The 15,602-nt window shown below is 49.9% G+C and overlaps 1 protein-coding gene across 1 annotated transcript in view; it reads left to right on the forward strand.

The window, feature by feature from the left end:
• Positions 1-15,602, forward strand: part of TBCD (tubulin folding cofactor D) — a gene marked incomplete at both ends in the record, with an annotated part of 136,773 nt that overhangs the window by 30,891 nt on the left and 90,280 nt on the right. The window contains 6 exons of the mRNA XM_080714184.1: positions 1,058-1,103; positions 2,001-2,133; positions 4,612-4,748; positions 8,073-8,133; positions 8,774-8,848; positions 15,238-15,332. Coding sequence (XP_080570310.1) covers positions 1,058-1,103; positions 2,001-2,133; positions 4,612-4,748; positions 8,073-8,133; positions 8,774-8,848; positions 15,238-15,332 — 547 coding nt within the window. The remainder of the gene's footprint in view (positions 1-1,057; positions 1,104-2,000; positions 2,134-4,611; positions 4,749-8,072; positions 8,134-8,773; positions 8,849-15,237; positions 15,333-15,602) is intronic.

A 15,602-nucleotide genomic window follows, 5' to 3' on the forward strand; every position in this document is an offset into this window, starting at 1 on the left:
TTTTGGATTTAGTTTGGTTTTTCTTGTTAGGGTTTTGACCTCTGCCTTCTTGAGAGATTGGTCTCCAATTGTCCGCTAGGCCCTGGCTTTGTGTCAGGGTAACACTTGGCCTTTACAACTAGTTGGGAAGTATCTCCACCTCTGTTTCTTATTGTGTGTAGGACAGTGTAATTTTCTCATAGATGTTTAGAATTCATTAGTGGGCCTAGGGTTTTCTTTGTGGGATGATTCTAAATTACGAATTCAACCTCTTTACATCATAGGGTTCTATTTCTGTCTTTCTTGGAATTTGTCCATTTCTTTCAGGTTGTGTAACTCGTCATAAAAGTCATAAATTATGCTTTTCATATTTGTAGGGTCTCTTGTAAAGTCTGTATTCCTGATCTTATGTGTGTTCATATTTGGAATGGTGTTTTGAACCATCACTAATTAAATCATTTTATTGCCTCTAAATCCTTTAACATGCAGTTCAATCTGTATACCATTTTGAGGAATTCTTTTTGAACCCCCCCCCCAAAATTGTTATTTTCACATAATAGCAAGTCTCACTTTAACATCCACTGGAAAAACGCACGCTAGTTGCCTTCCTTAAGCGTGAACTTGTGTCTCACGAGTCTCAGGGGCCTTGTCCGCCCTGTGGCTGGAAGTCTGGCCACGGGGCCGCTGCCGGAACCTGAGCGGGGCTCGCCGGGCAGCAGTGGACAGCTCGGTGCTGGCAGCCTCAGGACCGACTCTCCCTGACGTCACCAGAGCCCACGCCCTGTTGTGCTGCACAGTTTCAGAAAGCCTGACAGAATTTACGTTAGCAATTATTTTACTTTTATTTTAAAGTAGGACTTTTATTTAGGAAGAGGATTTTTGAATATCACTTTTTTTAAAGTTGATTGAAATCTGAGTGGTTTTTAGTTATTTTCTCTCCTTACAGCAGAATATCTTCTCTTGTTGTTAGGTGGCGGGCGTTCAGAAGTGTCCTGGAGCACGCACCAAGCTGTTCTTATATTTTAGGTTTATGTTGTAAATTTGTAGATGCATTTACTTCAATTTTTTTATTTTTTAGGCCCAAATATTTAAACATGGAAAGCGTGAAGACTGTCTACCCTATGGTAAGGCTGGTTTTTAAGACAAGTTTAGTTGTGATGTGAGTATTCCTCTGTAATGTTTTAACTTTAGGCACAAGATTCTCTAACTTGACTCATTTGGCCACTCTCGTAGCTCTTGGGCTTTTTATTTTGTGTTTTAGTAATATGACTTGGTAAACTCTCCTAGTCATTTGAAATACAGGAAACCCTTAAGGCTTTGTATGGAAACCCAGGTGTCCTGGTGGGGTCTGGTCATGGTGGACTCAATGGCAGCCTCATTTTTACTGCTGCCTCGCCCCCACATCTCTTCCCTGCCGTCTCCCCGCCCACCCCTCGTGCTCCCTGCATCCTGACCTCCGTCTCCCCGCCCACCCCTCACGCTGGCTGCATCTTGACCTCTGTCTCCCCGCCCACCCCTCACGCTGGCTGCATCTTGACCTCCATCTCCCCTGCTCGCCCGTTGCCGTTGCTGTCAGCGTCGTTCTTCTCAGTGCCAGCCCATCTCTGAAGCCCTCGCATGTGCTCCCTCCGGGCCCTCTCGTCTCCTGTGGACCGCTGCCCGCTTTCTCTGGCTTTGGTGCCCTGGCGACCTTCCCTGCCGTGCTCTTTCTCGGGCATAGCCTCTGCTTCCAGCACTATCACAGTCCCTGTGTGATGCTGAGTGGTCCCCTGCAAACAGCTCACACCTCAGAAGCCCATCTGCGTGCATGGCTTCCCGCCCACGCCCGTCCTGTTTGGGTGGCGGCCTCTCCACAGGGCGGCCCCTGACACTGCCCGTGGAGGGGTGGCACTGAGAGCGCCGGGGAAGCAGAGGGTCTTGGGGTCAGGGCCTGTGGGATGGGCTGGCCTTGGGGCTGTGGTGTTGGGTGCTGGCGGGGTAAGAGGGGCTCCTGTGACGGTGGGTCGTGCTCTCATTCACAGCCAGCACCGTGCTCCAGTGCCTGGACAGCTGCAGACTCCCCGAGAGCAACCAGACCCTGCTGCGGAAACTGGGGACGAAGCTGGTGCAGCGGCTGGGGCTGACCTTCCTGAAGCCAAAGGTGGCCTCGTGGAGGTGGGCAGGGCGCCAGGTGGCCGTGGCATGTGGGCAGATCAGCAAAGTCTTCTGCCGTCATAGTTTCTTTAACCTCTAAACCTCTGGGTTGGAAGGAACCCTTCTTCTTGGGTTCTTCCTGTTAGATGCTGAGGCTGAAGTGCCAAGCAGAGACGCTCCTTCTTCTCACAGATGCAGCGCAGTATCCCTGGGTAGGGCTGCTGCGGAGAGCACCTTCCTGATCAGTGACCAATGGGAGTTACAGGCCTCTCAGGGAGACCAGGCTTATTTCTGAAGGCCTGTTCAGAAAAGGAAGCATCTTTGCCTGTTGATGGTCTGTGGGTGCTTGTCTTTTTTTTTTCTTTTTTCTTTTACAGTACTAAGGATTAAACCCAAGGGCATTCTACCTCTCAGTTACACCGCCAGCCCTATTTTTTTATTCTTTATTTTCTTACTAAGTTGCAGAGGTATTCACTAAGTAGCTGAGGCTGGCTGTGAACCTGTGATCCTCCTGTCTCAGCCTCCCAAGTACTGGGTACTTTAATTAATGGATTGATTTTGAATTGCTGGCTCCCATGGGTACATACTTCTCATGTTCTTGGGCTGCTGTATTCTTAATAACCTTCAGTTTTATATCAGATATTAAGGGCATGCTTTGGGGAGTAATTATTTGATTAAGTTTAGTTGAACCTTTGTTTCAAGTCATAGTGAATTCCAAAGAAGCGGCCGTGATTTGTGGTGTTTAGTGAGATGGTTTAGAGCTCACTCTGTCAGAAGTTTTTTTCTGTGACAAAATGTTAGTGACTGTTTTTCTTTTTTTCTTTTTTCTTTTTGGTGGTCCTGGGGATAGAACCCAGGGGTCTTCTACCTCCAGGCTACACTCCCAGACCTATTTTATATTTTATTTGGAAACAGGGTCTCTTAAGCCAGCTGAGGCTGGCTTCGAACCTGCGTGATCCTCCTGTCTCAGCCTCCCAAGGGTGGGGATTACAAGCGTGTGCCACCACGCCCGACTAGTGACTGGTTTTCAAAATGCCATAAAATGGTTCAATTGGGTATGTGGCAGTGCACACCTGTAATCCAGCACTTGGAAGGCTAAGACAGGACGATTGCAGGTTCAAGGACAGCCTCAGCAGTGGGACTGTTTTCAAATTAAAAAACATCGGTCTGTGGGTGTAGCTTAGAAGTAGAATGCCCCTGGTTTAGTCCCTATCCTGAGAAAGAGAGAGAAAGGGGGGCAGGGAGGGAGGGAGGGAGGCCCATTTAGAGTCATGTTAGGCAGGGTTTTCTATGGAAACACAGACAGCAGGACATGTGCACCCCATCAAAGAGTGGCTCCTGCAGCTCCTGGCTGTTGAGACTCATGGTCTGCAGGCTGAGCGCAGGCTGGAGTGCAGTGATCCATGCCTCAGATGTAGCAGCTGGAGCACCAGGCTCTGTGGGGCGGGGTCTTGGGTGGGCTTCTGGGGGTGCTGGCTGGGCAGGGCTCTACCCCAGGCAGCTCTGTGTGTGGGTGTCACAGGGTCGAGTTCCTTGTGGCCTGTGTGCTGGAGCCTTGGAAGTGCCTGAACACGAGCGTCTGGGTAGGGCGGTGAGCCAGGGGAAGCTGCGCCCCTTTCGCCACCCCACCTGGAGATGGCCTCTGGTCACTGCAGTACATTCTGATCCTTAGGGGTGAGTTGGTAGGCCCAGACCAGACCCAGCGGAGGGGCCACAGGCCACCGTAGAAACTAGCTCCCACTCTGGTTTCCCAGTGTTGGAAACTGAGGCCAGAGACAGGCGAGAGGCACCCTCAGGCACAGGCCCTGCCCGCGGCCTGCGCTTGTGTGTGCTCATGTCAACAAGAAAAGCAACCTCTTGGGTCTGCCCTGCACCGAGATGCTGTGTGCTCTGTGTGGTACCGCACACCCGCTGCTTCGTCCTCGCTGTGGCTCTCTGTGGGACTGCATCCTGCTTCAGAGGGGGAAGTGGAGGCCCAGAGTGCTCGGTAGCTGTGCAGAGTTGTACAGCTAAGTCCAGCCTTTTCCTCGTACATCCAGGGGAGATGATGCTGGGCCTCACCTGGTGGGGATCAGGACGGTAGTGTGCAGGGACTTTGAAGAAAATTCAGGGGCAGGATCTACAGGAGCTGCGATGGGTGGCCAGGGGCGTGTGGCCTGAGTGGAGGCCTCGAGGCAGGATGGCAGGGAAGGCGAGGCTGCTCTAAACAAGGGTGTGGCCCCATGTTTGTTGTGTGTGCCTGTGGCCAGGCTCTGGCTTGCTCCTGTGCTGTCAGAGGCGAGGCTGCTTGGAGTTGACCGTGTGTCTGTGGCTTCGAGTGGGTGCTGGCATGCCAGTGGCTGTGTCTCTGTCTTCTCCCTAACTTCCTGTGCAGCACAGAGTCTCCACAGCCTTCCTTGTGATTCACAGTGGTGCTCAATTTGTAGCTTCAGTCACCCAGAGGGTTATCTTGAGGTTCAGGTTGAATCGGCTGATCTGAGAATGCTCTGGTCTGTGCAGGTATCAGCGAGGCTGCCGATCTTTGGCTGCTAACCTGCAGCTCAGCGCCCAGGGCCAGAATGAGCAGAAGCCACCGGTGGTGACGTCTGACAGCGAGGAGGACTACGACATCCCCGAAGGGGTGGAGAGCGTGATAGGTGGGTGGACGGCCCTGGGTCCTCAGCTGGGTCCGGCCGTCGTCCTTGCCCTCTGTGCCGCCCGTCCCCTTCCCCTTCACCAGCATGAGGCTGCTGCTCTGTCCTCCATGGTGCGCCTCCCCACCAGCTTCTACTTGCCTGGCATCTCTGGGAGACAGGGCTCTTGGGACACTGAGGCAGGGCAGCTGGGCTCAGGTCTCCAGCCCCCACGCCGTCTTGACTCCAGGTTTCCTCAAACTTCAGACTTCAAGCTGCCTCTTGAGGCCTTGCCACGGCCTGGTCTCACATGGTGACTGCACAGCACAGCCAGTCTTGGCCCGGCTCCTATCCACTTGCCTTCCTACAGGCCTCCTTGGCTAGATGAGGTCTCCCCTTCCTCGTGGGGACACCACCGCCACTCCTGGTGAGGAGGGCCAGGCGAGGCTGACCCTGCGCTGTGCACTGCCTGCTCACATCCTCTGTCCCTTCAGGGCAGGCTTCTCTCCAGAGTCGCCCAGGTCTGATGCCTGTGTTCTGCCAGCTGTCACATCCACTGGTCCTTTCCTTGGCTCCTGATGGTCCCCAGGGCCCTCTCCTGGCATCTGCCCTGGGCCATTCAGAGCCACCTTGACCCCGTGCTGCAGGCTGAACCCCCTCTGCCTCTTCTTCCCCACCTTGTCTTCGGGGCTTGTTTCCCCTGGCACCCTTACCCCTGGGACAGTTTCTTCAGGTCAGGCTGTCCCGGGACTGCCCAGTGCCCTCTGGTCAAGGTTCAGACCCCACTGGGCTTGCAGGGTCCTTGTCATGTTACTTCAGACTCTATGGACAACAGGATAGCTTCTGTGGGTTCTTGGCTTCCATGGCACAAAGATTTTCAACACGCGCAATTAGAGATAAAGGCAAAGGTTTTATTTCCGTTAAAGTAAGCATACAGACTCAGAGTTCAGGGGAAACACTGGCCATCTCAAAAGCATGAGAGTGGTCCAGAGAGAGAGACCAAGAGCTACACAATGCTGCCCAGAGTGTTCACGAGCTGGCCTCAAAATGGCCCCGGGATAGCAAAGAGCTCCTCAGAGCTTTACCTTTTTTTTGGTGGTATCGGGGTTCCTGGAAGCCCTTCTACCTCCGGGCTTCACTCCCAGACCTATTTTATATTTTTTTGAAACAGGGTCTCTTAAGCCAGCGCGACTGGCTTCGAACCTGCGCGATCCTCCTGTCTCCGCCTCCCAAGCGCAGGGATTACAAGCGTGTGCCACCACGCCTGGCTTGAGCTTTACCTTTTTTAATAGGGCTTACTGGAGAAGGGGTGGTCAAGTCATATGGATGGTGGCCTCCTCTTTGAAGCTTTTGGTTCACAAAAGGTGAGAATTCCTTTTGGGCCAGACTGGAGAATTCCTTTTGGGAGCTGTACCTGATCTGTGGGGCTCTTTTAACAAAAAGTGTGACTTTTTTGAGGGTATTCCTGGAGGTGAGTGGAATTTTGACAGAAGGTAAAGCTCTCAGGCTTAATCGTCTCAAGAATTTCCTGAGCCAGCCTATTTTGATTTAAAAGTATGGGCCTGGCTTTTTAAGAATATCCAAGCTCCAATAAACTGAAGATTTCAGATTTATTTTTATTTATTTATTTATTTATTTATTTATTTATTTATTTATGCAGGTCTGGGGGTGGAACCCAGGGGCATTCGACCTCCGAGCTACACCTTCTGCCCTATTTTTTATTCTTTTTTTTTTTTTCTATTTTTTATTCTTTATTTTGAAACCGGGTCTCACTGAATTGCAGAGGGCCTCACTAAGTAGCTGAAGGGCTGTCTGCGAACCGTGATCCTCAGGTCTCAGCCTCCCGAATGCCATCACGCCTGGCTAAAATTTCAGATTTAAAAACCATATCTTTCGAGGGGTTAGGCCGGTGCCGGGGCCAGCGGCCAGCATCGGAGCCTTCCGTGAGGCAAGGCTGCTACTGAGGCCTCCGGGGCTGGGATCAGAGCCTGCTGAGGGGTTAGGCCGGTGCCGAGGCCAGCGAGGCCGGGATCGGAGCCTGCCATGAGGCAAGGCCGGTGCTGGGGCCTCCGAGGCCGGGATCGGAGCCTGCCGAGGGGTTAGGCTGGTGCCGGGACCAACGAGGCTGGGATTGGAGCCTGCCGTGAGGCAAGGCCAGTGCTGGGGCCTCCGAGGCCAGGATCAGAACCAGCTGAGGGCTTAGGCCGGTGTCGGGGCCAGCAAGACCAGAATCGGGGCCTCCCATGAGGCAAGGCTGCTGCTTGAGCCAGCGAGGTCTGATCAGTCCACCGGGTAGCCAGGCCACTACTGGGGCCATCAAGAGTGGGATCAGTACTTGCAACACAGCATGCACAGAGAAATATCGCAGAAAATAAAAACTAGATGCTTCCCCTAATCAGCAATAACTAGGAGGAAAGGGGCAACAGGAAGAGGTCGAGGTGTAGAAAGGGCCCTGTAGTGAAGCAATTAAGGTGACCAATCAGAGGGTATGGAATAGGGGAGGATGAAGCCTCTTTATAAAGGCAGGAGGTACATAAACAAATGTATCAAAGTTAATCACCAAACAAGCATGGGATCCAGGGAGGGGGAGAGAATGGGATGAGGACTGGATGAGGGCTAATTGGATGATGTGTGCTTGTATATCCTCTCAAGTCTTGTATTCCAATGTGATATATGATTACAATGCCCCAATTAAAATAAATTTAAAAAAAACTTTTAAAAACCCCATATCTTTCTTGTCTTTCCAATGCATCTCCTTTCTATCTAAATTTTTTTTTGTGTTTTTTTTTGGTTGTACTGGGGTTCCTGGAAACCCTTCTTCCTCTGGGCTATACTCCCAGACCTGTTTTTATTTGGAAACAGGGTCTCTTAAGCCAGCACGGCTGGCTTCGAACCTGTGTGATCCTCCTGTCTCCGCCTCCCAAGCGCGGGGATTACAAGCGTGCGCCACCATGCCCGACTCTACCTAAAATTTTATTTCTTCTGTTCTTCCTCATCAAGACCACCTCCAGATGGCCTTGGGCTCAGGCTCGAGGCCTGTCTGTCCCCAGGAGGGCTTGGTCACGGCCCTGGTAGCTATCTCTGGAAGCCTACCCAGCTGTCTCAGTTGCCCTTAGCTCCCCTCCGTGGTCAGCTGGGAAGCGCTGTTCTGGGTTCTGCCTGTTAGGAACAGTGGTCAGAACGGGCCTTCTGTGGTTTCTTAAGAGCACAGAGGGAGCACTCTTTCTTGTGACTGAGGGAGGATTCTCACTGCGATTCCCTGGAGTGTGCTTGGCACTGTGGGGAGGGGCACCTTCAAGCTGGGGGAGGTCAAGAACTTGTCAGGACTGATGGCTCTTGTCCTTGTAGAGCAGCTGCTGGTCGGGCTGAAGGACAAGGACACGGTGGTGCGGTGGTCTGCAGCCAAAGGGTAGGTGTGGCCTGGTGGGTGGGTGAGGGCTGCTGGCCCTGCAGGGTTAGAAGACAGAACCGTTTTCTAATGACATTTCCTGCTTTATAACTTGTCTAATTTTAAAGATAATCACTATGGTTGGGTTGTAGGCTCCCCAGGGTATGGGGCCACGGAGGAATGGTAGAGAAAGGAGAGCTTCGAGGGAGGGGACGTGGTCTGCGGTGAGGTGCTGGTCTGCCTGTAGGCCCTTGGGGTCACCTGTGCCCCCCGGGGTGGAGAGGGGCTCTGGCAGCTGGCTGCATCAGCCCACAGCAGGCTGGCTGGATGTGGGTCAGCACAGTGAGAGAGGCTTAGAGGGTCTGCCCCACACTGGCTGCAGCCACGGTCGGCACCTGTGTGTACGGAGGGCAGCCAGCCGGCTGGCGGGGGGCCTGGTGCTGGGCCATTGGCCGTCTGTGATGGCCGACTGTCCCTGCACCTTGGCAAAGGTGAGCGCATGCCCTGGGACTCACTTGTCCCCTCCTGCTGTGGCACAGCACAGGCTGGCTGGGCTGCCTCTCCTTCCCCATTCTCTCACACTAAGGGGAGCTGCTGTGCTGATGTGTGGCCTTCCATGGGCCTGGCCAGTCAGGCTGATGGTTGTCTCGTTCCTTTTCAGGATTGGTAGGATGGCTGGAAGACTTCCCCGGGAGCTGGCGGATGACGTGGTGGGGTCTGTTCTGGATTGCTTCAGGTGTGCCTCCTTCTTTAGGACAAAGCCTTCCTCCTGCTCACGCCCCGTTAGTTTTCTTTACTTGAGTCCCAAAGCCCCTGTTTTTCTCTTTTCTTTTTTTGTACTATGGCTTGATTCCAGGGGCAGTCTACCTCTCAGCCAGAACCTCAGCCCTGTTTTTTTCTTTATTTTGCAAACAGGGTCTCACTGAGTTGCTGAGGCTGACCTTCAGCCTGTGACCCTCCTGTCTCAGCCTCCCAAGTCCTGGGATTACAGGTGTGCACCACCACCCTGGCTCTCCTTTCCCTTTTGAAGTTAGACTTGAGGACCCATTCATTCTGGTGTGCTATAATCATCAACACCATCTGTTTAAACCCTTCAGAGCAGCAGAGCCAGCTCGGCCTGTGAGCCTGAGGTCTGTGCTCAGAGGCGTGCTCTGGCCTGCAGTGATGTCTGGGGCTGTCCCCACAGGGCTCTCCTGAGCCCGAGTGAAGCTGCTGTGACTGAGGCCTGGTCTGAGGTTGAGTCATGTGATGACTGCATTTCAGGGAGTTCTGGTGTTGGGAAGCATGGCCTCAGAGGCTAGGCCACGGCCCATGCAAGCCTGGGGCTCATAGGTGAGCCTCTGTGCTCCCAGGTGGGGGTATTGGCCCCTAACCTCCCCCAGGAATTTCACTTGGAGTGTGCAAAGGGCCTCCGCGTGCGGTGGTGCATCCTGGATCAGGAGCCCGTCTGCCCACGTGGCCTTGGTTGGTCGGCGAGGTTCCTCTGGGCCGTCGCTGCCTGGCTGTGGCTGTCTTGTGGAATGTGTGCTGTCAGCACTTCTGTTGGGCACAGGGCCCCTCCTGGAGAAGTCCTGTCTTCACTTAGCCTCAGGCTGCTCAGTGACAGTGTATGAGTGCAGGAAGCAATGTGTCAAGTCCTGGCCATCTTTTTTGGAATAATGTTGCACAAAGTGGACAGTGCTAGCAGGAGACAGACCTTCCTTGCTGGGATTGCTGACAGTGCATGGGGTTGGGGTCCAGCTCTGTTCCTTCTGGGCTCTGGCGAGTGGCAAGCGGTGGGGCTGGGCCTCCCAGTGGCCACTCCTCCTCAGCCCCCTCCGTGCTCCTCTCTTCCCTGCCTGTTTCCATACATCCCCTGGTTGTTGGCAGAGGTTCCCACACTTACTGGCTTACTGCCTTCTTTAAAGAACAACAGAAAACCCTCAGCAGCATGTCCACTGCCCCCTCCTTTTTTTGTAGTGGTACTGGGGTTCCTGGAAGCCCTTCTACCTCCGGGTTACACTCCCAGACCTATTTTTATATTTTTATGTGGAAACAGGGTCTCTTAAGCCAGCGCAGCTGGCTTCGAACCTGTGCGATCCTCCTGTCTCCGCCTCCCAAGCGCAGGGATTACAAAAGTGCGCCACCATGCCTGGCTCCACTGCCCCTTTTTTGTATTCTGCGACACCCAGTTTCACAGGAGCTAGTACCACCCCTGGATTGTTCCAGTGGGAACCTGCTTTGGGCGTTCTTTTTCCAGTCCTCCCCCTCTCCCTCCCTCAAGGCTCATCTGCCTGCCAGTTCTCCCTGCTGCCCTTGCAGGCCTTGGTGTATGCCACTCCTTTGAGTCTGGGTCTGGGTCAGGTCTCCTAACTAGTTTAATCTTCAGAACATACTTGCTTTTATCTTAATTACTTTATTCTTTTGGTACTAGGTATGGAACCCAGGGACATTCTACCTCTGAGCTATATCCCCAGCCCTATTTTTATTCTTTCTTTTCTTTTTTTTTTTTTGAGTAGTACTGGGTGTGGAACCCAGGAGATTTCTACCTCCGGGCTATACTCCCAGACCTATTTTATACTTTATTTGGAAACAGAGTCTCACTAAGTTGCTGAGAGCCTCACTAAGTAGCTAAGGCTGGCTTCAAACCTGTGTGATCCTCCTGTCTCAGCCTCCCAAGAGCAGGGATTACAAGCGTGCATCACCACACCCAGCTACTCTTTATTTTGAAACCGGGTCTCACTGAGTTACAGAGGGCCTCACTAAGTAGCTGAGGCTGTCTGTGAACTGCGATCCACCGGTCTCAGCCTCCCAAGTGCTGGGATTACAAGCGTGGACCACCACGCCCAGCTTTATCTTTGCCATTTTAATGTCTTTTTTTTTTTTTTTTTTTGTCAGTATCTCATTCTTGTAGCTAGCTTCTGGAGGGTAGAAAAGGTTTTATTATTTTTGAACTTATTATTCTTGATTCTTCACCCCTCAGTCCTAGTACAAGCCCAAGCCAGGGCTATTGAAGAGAGGACTGTCTGAGCTGAGGCCTGAGTCTTCCTGCCACCCAGGGTTAAGGCACATGGCGTGCCCTCGCTCCCCTGGCTCTGTGTACCCCAGGACATCTGGCTGGACCTGAGGGCAGCAGCCACATGGCTGATGGGTTTCTCTGCTGCCCTGCGCCCAGGGCAGGGCCCCTTCCAGGCCAGCCTGGTGTGCTGCGTGGACACATGGCTGCCTCAACAGCGGCACTGCAGGCCTGGCTGCGCTCTGTTTCAGCCATCGTGACATCAGTGGTTATCAAGTCTATTCAGGTGTTTTTAGGTCTTTATGAAAAAATGTGAAGTGTCTTTAAGTAAAACCCTAAAGGAACAGCCGGGTGTGGTGGCGCACACTTGTAATCCCAGCATTCGGGAAGCTGAGACAGGAGGATCGCGGTTCGCAGAGAGCCTCAGCTCTCCACAACTTAGTGAGACTGTGTTTCAAAATAATAAAAAATAGGGCAGGGGGTGTAGCTCTGAGGTTAAATGCCCCTGGGTTCCATCCCCAGACATGGAAAAAACAAAAAACAAAAAAACAAAAAACCTCAAGGACACAAAATGCTGACATTAAGTTTTGGAAGACCCACCTGGCCTCTCTAGACTCGTAAGGAAATTTTTGGAGAATAAAAGATTCACGCTGTGACTAAGCCACCTATTGGTGGTGGGCTCAAGGGGTTGGTCCAGGTCTCTGCTCCCAGGGGCATGTGCTAAACGTTCCTTGCATGGACAGCACATCTTCTGTTCCTCTCCTGCCTGGGTATTTTGTGCCACCTGGTGGTTTTCCTACATGTTCCTTTGCTTTTACATTAATTTGGCTAGAATTGGTGCAAGGCCTATAGTTTGTTTTCTTCTTGGTGCTGTGTTCCCATGTTTGTAGGGCAGCCAAGCATGGAAGCCCTGGAGATGTCCTGACACCAAGATGCATGTTCACAGTCGTGATAACAGCAGGTCAGGAGTGGACAGAGCTCCTGCAGTACTGCAGGGACGTTTTTACTAAGTGCAAAATTTTAACTTTTGACCTCATTAATTGACATTATAAGTATTCATTAAAAGTCCATATTTAGCCAGGCATGGTGGTGCACACTTGCAGTACCAGCATTTGGGAGGCATAGACCAAAGGATAGCGTTTCGCAGACTGACTCAGCTACTTAGTGAGGCCCTTCGCAACTTAGACCCTGTTTCAAAAATAAAAGGACTTACTTGTCTGTTGGATGGAAAATCTTGTTTCTCTGGTTCTGGTGTGTGTTACCTATTTCTTCTTTGTAGTTAATCTCGGAGTATTTTCTCTAGTGCTGGTTTTGAAGACATAAATTCCTTCAGTTTCTGTTTGTCATGGAAGCTTCTTATTTCTCCATCTAATTTGATAGAAAGTTTTGCTGGGTAGGAAATTTTTGGCTGGAAGTTGTTTTCTTTCAGAGTTTGGAATATGTTACTCCAAGCCCTTCTGGCTCTCATGGCTTGGTTTGGGAAGTCTGGAGTGATTCTAATTGGTTTGCTTCTGAATGTCACTTGGCCCTTTGTTTTTGTTGCCTTTAAGATTCTCTGCTTGGCTTCCACATTGGTCATTTTGACAATTATGTGGCGTGGGGATCCTCTTCTCCGATCCTGTCTAAAGGGAGTTCTATAAGTTTCCTGGACCTGTGTATCGACCTCTTGCTCTATGTTTGGAAAATTTTCTGCTATTACTTCTTTGAAGAGATTGTTGATCCCCTTGGTTTCACTTTCTTTTCCCTCCTCTATTCCAATTATTCTTAGGTTAGCTCTCTTAAAATGGGCCCATATTTCTTCAATATCAGATTCCTGCTGTCGGATATTTTTTTCTAGATTAGAAACTATGCGTTCATTTTTGGAATGATCATCTTCTAAGAGCGAGATTCTGTTCTCCATGTGGTCTAATCGGTTGTTTGTGCTTTGAATTGAGGCCTTTACTTCATTAATTGCATCCTTTATCTCTTTTTGGCTCTCTCTCTGAATTCTTTTCGAAGCACCTCTGTTATTTCTACAGTTATTTTCCTGATTTGATCTTCTAGAAATCTCTGATTTTCTGTTTTATCGGGTTCTGATGTTGTGGGGTTGTGGGCATTCATTGCTCCATTGTTATTCCTCTTTCCCATGTTTCGGAAGTTTGTGCCTTCTCTGGGTTCTTCCCTTGGATCTGTGGAGATTCATTATTTATGTTAGTCTTTTACCTATCTCTAAATGGTATTGTTTGCCTTTATTGTTGTTAATTTTTAGGATTTCTAGTTGGAATATTAATATACCTTCAGATATAGCATTTGGAAATATTCTATCCCATTCTATTAGTAACTTTTAACTCTGTTTACATTGTCTTTGGATATACAATTTTTATTTTTTTATTTTTTAGGGAGTTTGTATACTCTTCTGTTGCCTGTGCCATTGAAATCATATCCAAGAAATCACTGCCAATTTCAATGTTGTGAGGTTTTGTGACCCAGATTTTCTCCTAAAAGTTTATAGTCTTAAGATTTATATTTAGGTCTTTTATCTATTTTGAGTTAACATATGTATATGGGATTAGGTAAGGGTCCAATTTTATTCTTTTCCATATAATTATTATTTTTCAACAATATTTAGTTAAAAGATTATTATTTCTACCACCAAATGTTCGTGGAAACCTTGTCAAAAATAACTTGACAATATAGGGAAGAATTTAGTTCTAGGCTTTTATTTAACTCCAATGGTTTATATATCTGCCTTTAGAACAGTACTACACTGTTTCAATTATTGTAGCTTTATATGGTTTGAAATCAGAAAATATATATCTTCTAGCTTTGCTCTTTTTCAAGATCGTTTTGGGTATCTAGAGTCCATATTCCATATTAGGATAGATTTTTTTTTCTGAAAAATAAATATATAAATATATGATAGTTTCACCTAAAAAAATAGAAAAAAAATATTCTCTGGTAAGAAAGAAAGTAAAAAGAAATATTGAAATGTTATCTTTAAGTCATCAAAAGTGGTATCAGACAAATAAAACTGTTATGTGAGATTATCATTTTTAATTTTGGATAAATTGCTATAATACTAGATGTCAACCACTAAGCCAAGCATGGGAGGGAGGGATGGGGAGAGAATGGGGTGGGGATCGGGTGGGGGCTGACTGGGCGATGTGTGCATGTATGTCTACAAAAGTTTGTATACCACTATGATGTATGAATACAGTGCACCAATTAAAAAAAATACTAAATAAAATAAAATAAAAGGACTTGAAAATAGGGCTGGAAGTGTAGCTGGGAGGTAGAATGCTCCTGGGTTCCATCCCCAGTACCTCAAAAGAAAAAAAAGGTTCATATTTCAGCCATGCAGGATGGCACATGCCAGTAAACCTTGCTACTCTGCAGGCTGAGGCAGGAGAATTGCTTGAGCCCAGGTGTTTGAGGCTAGCCTGGGCAACACAGTGAGATCCTATAAAAAGAAAAGTCCATATTTCAGATAGTGCAAATTTTTAAAGTGCTATTTCATTGTGTGTGTGTGTGTGTGTGTGTGTGTGTGTGTGTGTGTGTGTGTGTTTGCAGTACTGAGGATTAAACCCAGGGGCATTCGACCTCTGAGCCACATCCCTAACCCTTATTTATTTTTTTACTTTTTTGAAAAGGCCTCACTAGGTTGCTGAGGCTGTCCTTGAACCTGGGATCCTTCTCTCTTAGCCTCCCAGGTACTGGGCTTATAGATGTGTGCCACCACACCTAGCTCAGTCTGTTTTTGGTGCTGAGTTAATCACTGAAAGAACAGTGGCCCTCATTTAAAGGCTCCTTTCCTCCTTTCTCCTGGTGCCGTCTACATTGGGGGCACTCCCTGTTGGTGCCCACTTTCTGACACATTCCCGCTTGTGACGGGAGTGTGGCTGAACCTGGATTGCAGACTGCGTGGGGTGTTATGAAGGAGCGTATCTGCCAGCTCTCCAGACGCTGCAGATGGGTCTGGGTCTCTGATATGGCAGCACTCTTCATATTCAGTTGGAGTAGCTTGTGTTTTAGCCTTTCCAGAAGTGAGGGTTTGCAAGTCTCATGGGCACGGAGCCTGGACTGGCCAGCCAGTGTAACTTGCGGGACCGTGGGCTTTGAGGTGGGCGCTGACTTCAGAACTCTGTTCTCAGTTTTCAGGAGACGGACAAAGCATGGCACGGCGGGTGTCTGGCACTGGCCGAACTGGGCAGACGAGGCCTGTTGCTCCCGTTGCGACTCTCGGAGGGTAAGTAGCTCAGGCACCTGGATCTGCATTTTCTGGGCTTCCTTGGCTGAGCTGTCTTTGAGCATGGCCGGCCGTGACATGGAAGGTGTATAGGAGAGCTCGTCAGATGTACCGCTTCCAGTGCTTATCATAAATGCCTCCCTGCCTGTGGTGGAACCTGCATAATGCAGACTCCTGGTGCCGGAGTTGGAGGCCAGTGGGTCTTGGCCATGTCTGATTTTCTTGCCCCGACAACTGTATTTCACCCTGAAGGGTACTGATGACCATTGA

Source organism: Muscardinus avellanarius (genome assembly GCF_963383645.1).
Source record: "Muscardinus avellanarius genome assembly, chromosome: 16".
In the NCBI taxonomy this organism is placed as follows: domain Eukaryota; kingdom Metazoa; phylum Chordata; class Mammalia; order Rodentia; family Gliridae; genus Muscardinus; species Muscardinus avellanarius.